The sequence below is a fragment of the Apis dorsata genome, unplaced genomic scaffold, assembly GCF_000469605.1.
Source record: "Apis dorsata unplaced genomic scaffold, Apis dorsata 1.3 scaffold_1042, whole genome shotgun sequence".
NCBI lineage: Eukaryota > Metazoa > Arthropoda > Insecta > Hymenoptera > Apidae > Apis > Apis dorsata.
In genome coordinates, this window is record NW_006264140.1 from 7,937 (window position 1) to 15,130 (window position 7,194).

At 22.1% G+C, this 7,194-nt stretch overlaps 1 protein-coding gene across 4 annotated transcripts; it reads right to left on the reverse strand.

Annotated features, from left to right (window-relative positions):
• Positions 1–51: 51 nt before the first annotated feature.
• On the reverse strand, positions 52–5,686 carry LOC102674054 (ubiquitin carboxyl-terminal hydrolase 8-like). Of its 4 annotated transcripts, none has more exons than XM_006624343.2 (12): positions 5,463–5,686; positions 4,931–5,231; positions 4,424–4,791; positions 3,463–4,351; positions 3,223–3,392; positions 3,020–3,158; positions 2,633–2,782; positions 1,488–1,724; positions 1,175–1,279; positions 885–1,091; positions 439–797; positions 52–296 (listed from the first exon to the last, which is right to left on the reverse strand). In XM_006624343.2, the coding sequence occupies exons 2-12, from the start codon at positions 5,195–5,197 to the stop codon at positions 182–184; spliced, it is 3,006 nt and encodes a 1,001-aa protein (XP_006624406.1). In that variant the 5' UTR covers positions 5,198–5,231; positions 5,463–5,686; the 3' UTR covers positions 52–181. The 4 variants fall into 4 exon arrangements, with proteins under 4 accessions (XP_006624406.1, XP_031370376.1, XP_006624407.1 ...); XM_031514516.1 differs by having other exon boundaries at positions 4,931–5,283; positions 5,463–5,677; XM_006624344.2 differs by having other exon boundaries at positions 4,884–5,231; positions 5,463–5,676.
• Between the last annotated feature and the right edge of the window lie 1,508 nt (positions 5,687–7,194).

Here is a 7,194-nt window from a genome sequence, read left to right on the forward strand (position 1 = left end):
TACACATATATGTATATCCTAGCTAATTAAATCCTTAAAGCTGACATAANNTGTTATGTGTACGTTCACATAATTAATATTCATACATGTACATACAAAAAATATTCAATTATCTACATCGTCATAAAACATTCACGATTGTTTAAGTAATAAATTAGCCATTTAATTCTTTGTGTTAATACTAAATAATATTGCTCGAAAAAGATGTATAAAATAATAGATAGGCACTGGTATTTTGAGACCTTACTTGATTTACCGAAACTTCTGTAACTGTTTGATCGTCATATTTATACCATCTGAAAAAAATCACATACTTAATCAAGATTTGATAAATCATATATTTACATCATTTCAAATAATTATTATGTTCTTTTATTCATTATCTTAGAACTCTATAGAGAATATATGAATAAAAAGATAGAAAAATAATTTACTTACTTATTCTGAGCGGCGTTTTTACAGAAGGCCGTGTAATGACCACCTTCCATAGTTCCATAATGATTAGACATTGCATATAAACTATAACTATAACTATAACTGCGAATATTTGAAATTGTAGTACTATTATTATCTGTCACTAAATATGGTTTTAGATTGAAATCCGTTAGAGGAAAATCAACAGCGGTATTTCGTTTCTCGAGCCATCCACCACTTTCAGCGAAACGGTTTAAATGTATGACTATGATAGGCGCTAATTTAACAAAGTCGAATTTTTTTGTAGCTTCTCGAACTGTTTGACATTTCGGGCATTTCCATCCTACCACTTTTTGTCCGCTTACAAATTTTAAGATGCAATCCTATGAAAAAAATTTCTAGTAAACATGTACAGAAAAAATTACTTTTTGCTTGAAACTTTAGAAGAAAAAATTGAAAATCGAATTTACATTTAATGTACATCGATTGGAGTGAAGTAATGACATTGTTAAACTATTAAAAGTCTCATATGTCGTACTACTTTGCTTGCAAAAGCTGCATGTAATAGTGGATCTTAATTGCCCGAAAAATAAGTCAGATATTATGGATCTTTGTGATCCCATTGCCTTATCCCAGGCCTTTTCGGCTATTGTCATTTCCAGAGGCACTTTACAATTCTATGAATATAAAAATAAAGTTACAAAATTTAAATTAGATTAAATTTTTTTCGAAATTTAATTGTAACAAAATAGAATATTACCTTCTTTAAATCATTATGCATCCAATCTAGAAGAAAAGTGAGAAATTCATGAGAATCCTGTTGCTCATAACTTTCAAATTGTAATTTATATTGTCCCACAGCGATCTAATAATTATAAATCATATTTAGTACATATATATACATATATATGAATCTAAAAGTATAATTAAAAATATAATTAAAAAAAATGAATAAACATTATATTTATTAACATTTTAGAAATAAAAAATCTTTTTAATTTCTTTTTTTACTTATAAAAATATTATTTATATCTTTTGTAAATCTTTTTATAAAAAGTAAAAAAATATCAAACCTTAAGATCGTGTGGTGATATGCTCTTGTATTGACCTCTCCAAAGTGCTTTAATCACTTGAGCTACTTCTTCTACAACTTGGCCTTGCGTATTATTATCATTATTTATATTTAAGTCATCAGCATATAAATTATCCATGAAATATTTAGCTAAATGCGTGGTATTACTTAAGCACTGTATAATACTATTCATATAACATGAATTGCCTAAATTTTTCAATCCTGTAATACCTGGATGCTATAACACGGTAATACAAAATATATTGTATCAAATATTTCACGTTTTATTAACAATTTCATTGATTCTTTTAATAAAAAATTATTTAATGATTTTTTATGTAACAAAAATCAAGAATTATATTTTCCTTTATTATTATCGTGTCATTATATTCGAAAATTATCAATTACCTTTTTAAAATAATAAACATTAAAATTCGATATAAATTTTCTAGACAAATTTACCATTTTTCATTTACACTTTATTTGATTACAACTATACTCTTCCAAATGTTTTAAAATGAAAATGAAAAATAAATTGTAATTGATCATTCTATATTAACACAATGAGCACAATCTTATTAATTAATATATTTATAAATTCAATGTTATAATATTTTATTATTATATTATTGTATTTATATTTATTGTAACTTTTGATTAGTTATAGAAATGAATGTTACCATAAAGTATTTAATGACGATAATCAAACAAATACTGACAAATACTATGACGCGTTACTTTGAACAAGTATAAATTGGATTGAGAAGCCATAGAAAATATTTCTATTTTATATTCACGTGTTTATTTTTCATACAAAATCGAAAAATCACGTGATTCTATTGTAGAATTTTAAATTATATTCTGACTATTTTAATATTTATTTATATTTTATATATTAGATACATATATATATTTCATTTAAAATAGGGTTTAATTATATTTAGTAAATTTATACGTATCTAATATTCTAATTCATTTTAGTTTATTTTAATTCATTCACGTGGAAACGTGTAAACATGTGACTATCAGTAATTATTGATGAAAATTTAAATGATAAGAATGAGAATTGATTCTTTGAACTTTTTTTAAAATTAAATTTTAATTTCTTCTTTTTGTTTTTAATTTTTGAATACTATAAATACTTACTACACTTCCATGAACAGGTGTCATTCTTTCTTCACGATTTGCCCAACTTAAATGAGATACTTTATTATCACCATAAGTTCCATTTTGATTGTACGACGAGACTTGTGGCTTTGAACTTCTATCTATTTGTGGTGCTTTACGATCTGTCAACTGAACATTTTATAAAAGAAAAAAAGAAAAAAAAAAATTATTTATCTATTTTTTAAGTTGTTATTCTTTTAATTATTTGCATTGATACTGATTCACAAATATAAATATAATATTATGTATATTTTATCTGGGACAAATAATGATCACTATAAACATGTAATATATTGTTTACAAATAAATAACTGTGAACATGGAAGATATATTATTTCAATGCAAATGGTTAATTAAAAAATTTACCTGTAACAAATTTGGACTAGAATATGAACGCTCTAAATTGCTTCCCACTGAAGAATTATCTGATTTTAGAGGTTCCTTATGAATGTTAGTTTCATTTTCTTTTATCGACAATTCTTTATAATTATTTTTCATAGATATTCTATTAATAAAAAATATATAATATATTTGTAATGCAATAATTAACATGATATTTTTATACTCACTCTCGTAATTTTTTTCGATCTGCAGAAGTATCTTTCATTCGACGTTTTAGTAAAGCGAGAGTAAATTCGAGATTTCCTTTTTCGTTTTCTTCTGCAGGATTAAATTTAATTGATTCTATCTTTGTATAATATTTAGTAAGTTCATCTTCAATTTTTTTATATTCTTTTTGCTGTAAAAAGCAATTATTAATTAAATAATAATGATTTAATATTATTTTTATTAATTAATTTGTTTATTACCTTTTCTTCCAATTTTAAACATAAAGATTTTACATTACTATGAATGTATTCTTCTTCATTTGAACTTTTATATTTCATACCATGTTGCATGTACAAAGTGCGTTCTTGTTCTAAAATTTCTTGTTCCAATTCTTGTTTACTCTTTGCTAATTCATTTAATTGTTTCATTAATTTCAAAACTGATTTCGATTCGGACGTAGACGTGTCCAAAGCAACTGGTTTATTACTTCTATCTACTATTGGTTTTGCAGATATAACATTTTTTTTCATGATATTCATTGAATTTCTTTTGTGTTGAAATTTCAATGAATTATCGTACTGTCGTAATTTTGTATTGTCCTTAGGAACATTTCCTATTTCAATAGAATTATCGATAAAATTCTTAGAGCGCGTTGAAATCTTATTACTTATTTCCGTTTCCATATGTTTGTACCACATTTTATCATTTGTAATGCTAACTTTTGATGTAATTTCATTATTACTTATTGGTTTTAATTTAATTGATTTAGTTTCATGTGACTTAATAATATTTTCTTCTTCATCAAAATGTATCAATTCAGGGTATTCTATATTATCTAATATTTCATCTGGGACATTATCTAAAGTAGGTTCTACAATATTAGGATTTGTTGTAAATGCTGGATAACGAGTTATCCATTCTGCATAACCACCATCTAGAATAGCAATTCTTTTATATTTTATACCAGGATCCCAATCTTCTAAAATTTTTCTTAATATATTTAAGGAATTTTCAGATGTTAATGTTTTACTTGATGTATCCCAATCAATTAGAATTATAACATCGACATATTGTGCTCCTCTATGCCTAAATAAATCTAATGCTTTTTTATCTTTATGAAGATATTCTTCAAAATGCGATGTTAATGCACTAAAATTAAATAAAAAAAATTAAATATTTTAAGAAATTGTTTTTGATATTTTTATTATTATATATACTTACCCAGGTTTTATTTTGTTATCAGGAATGTTAACAGATTTGTCAGATAATATTCTTGAAGTTTCAAATTGCAATTTAGGTCTTATATCAATAATTAAATATCTACCATCTACTTTATGCATTAATTGGAATAACTGATCACAGTTTATAATTTCTTCATTATCACTGACCAATGGATCTCTGGTTGGTGTTTCAGGTAATTTTATTGGACCATCAATAGGAGTCATATAGGTTTCTGTTCCACTTTCATTATCTATATCCATTTTATCTGCAATATTATTTTTTTCTAACATCTTTTCTTTTAATTGCACTTTGTACCGTGCATCTAATTTTCGATTTAAATCTCCAAGTATTTTTTTTACTTCATTGATCTAAAAGAAATATTATAATGTTTTATTTGTATATATAAATTATCCAATAATTAATATTAACATAGCACCTCAAAATTTTACATTTGGAATACCTTTATTTGTGAATGATAAGTTTAATAAAACATACGCCACTCCCCACCTGATTCACATGCATATTTGTTAAGGAGAATGTTTTGTCATCTTTATATTCTTGTGTGGTTTTCAACCAATCAATACAATTCAACCATCTCCTTAACATGATGTATTGATTCTCCTCATCTCCTCGTATTTTGGCATTCTCAGCCAGATTAAACATATCAGGAAGCCTTTTATAAATATCAGATGGTCTTTTCCCTTTGTAATTAATTCTGGCTATTTGCAATAGATCTTTTATACTGGTATAACGTAAAGGTGTTTTTTCAGTCATTTTAATTATTTTCACTGTTATAAATCTTGATTTACTTAAAAGAATAGAATGTTCTATATAATATATTTTATATTTTATATATCATCCTAAAAATATGGAATTATAATAAATAGAAAAAAAAATAATATAATTTATGTATAAAATAAAAATTTGAAATGAATATTTATATTCATATATATATACATATAAATTTCATTTGGAATACATAATTTTATAAATTAACATAATCAGTAAAAAAATCGCTAATATAATTGAGATTGGTTACCTTTTCACAATTCTGGTTACCAATTCTTATAAATAGGTAAATTTTAATATTAGTATTTTTTATGATAATATAAGAAAAATCTCACAGAATGACATTTCTATTTATAAGTAGAAATGTCAAAATTCTGTAAACACTTTGTTCTTCAACAAAATTGTTCGATTAAATAAAGTACTACCGCTTTTCTACATCTTAGTAACATGACGTTCATTGTATCATTGGCGCCCTCTAATATTTTGCATAAAGAAACTTACAATATATTATAAATTAATTAATTAATTGATATTTCAAGTACCATATAGATTATCAATGATCTGCAATATTTCGAAAAGAAAATCATTAAATAAGTTTATTATTTAATTTATTATTAAAATAAAATCATAAATAGAATAAAGACAGAAAAATGATATAAATTATAAAATTTTTTTTTATTTGCAATTAAATTTTTTAAATATAATATTTGAATTCATAATTTAGTTTTAAAATATTTAATAAATATTTAATAGATATTTAATAGAGATTTTACATATTTTACACATATTATATATGAGCATAAAAATAAAGTAAAATATAAAATATATAGTATCTAACTAAAAAAATTTAGTAAAAATTTAGTAATTTTAAATAACAAGAAAATATTATTTTTAATTATATTCTATGGTTTTATTAAATAATTTTATTTTTTTAAATTAAATAAACAAAATTTTTATATATATTTCTAAATATATTTCCATTATTTTTATATAGTTAAAAAATTTATTAAGATGGTACTAAACTCTTATTTTGATTTCTAAAATTATGAAAGCCAAGCAGTTTTTAATTTTGTAATTTTTTAGTATTAGAAACTTTAGTTTTAAAATTTTTTAGCTCATAAATAAATGATAAAAAATTAATTTATTACAAATTTATGTAATCTTATAATATAATCATATAAATAAATCGATTTAAGATAAAAATAGTTCGTATTATTTAGAATCAATTATCATTTTTAATAAATTATATTTTGTAGGATAATTATATAATTACATTACACTTACATTATAATAATTATTATTAATATTATTGTTATATTACATACTAATAATAATAATAAAAATTAAAAAAAGAATCAAATATTCATTAATATTCGTAATATTCGTAATTCTATAATTTAGTAATTTTTCCTAATTTAGATTATTTAACTTTATTATTTCCTTCTTTGAAGCTTTATTTGATTAATTCAGAAAGACATAATCAGTTTGAAAAAATATATTTATAGTATAATAAATATATTTAATTATACTATAGAATGCATTCATGATTTTTTTTGAGGTTAGAATTTAAGAATTGATATAATGGTCTAATGGTTTTAAAAGAATTAATATAAAAATTAGAAATAAATTTTTGTTTAATAATACAATTATATTTTGCAATTATTTATAATTTTTTTAAAAATATTTTTAAAAATCAGAAAAAATATTACTATGCATATTATCAAATTTTTATCTATAATTTACTTTAGATCGACTAACTTTGAATCGATTATAATATATATTCATTTAATAGTACAAAATAATAATTAATATATTGTACTATGATTATTTTAAAAAAAAAAATTATTCTTTTTCAAATTTTTAAATTTAATGTCCTTTAAAATAATAACAAAAATTTTAAAATAATATTTACGGCATATTTAAAGTATTAAAAAATTTCTATACGAAGTGACTTTTTTTCCTTAAATATTTTATAAATTTTT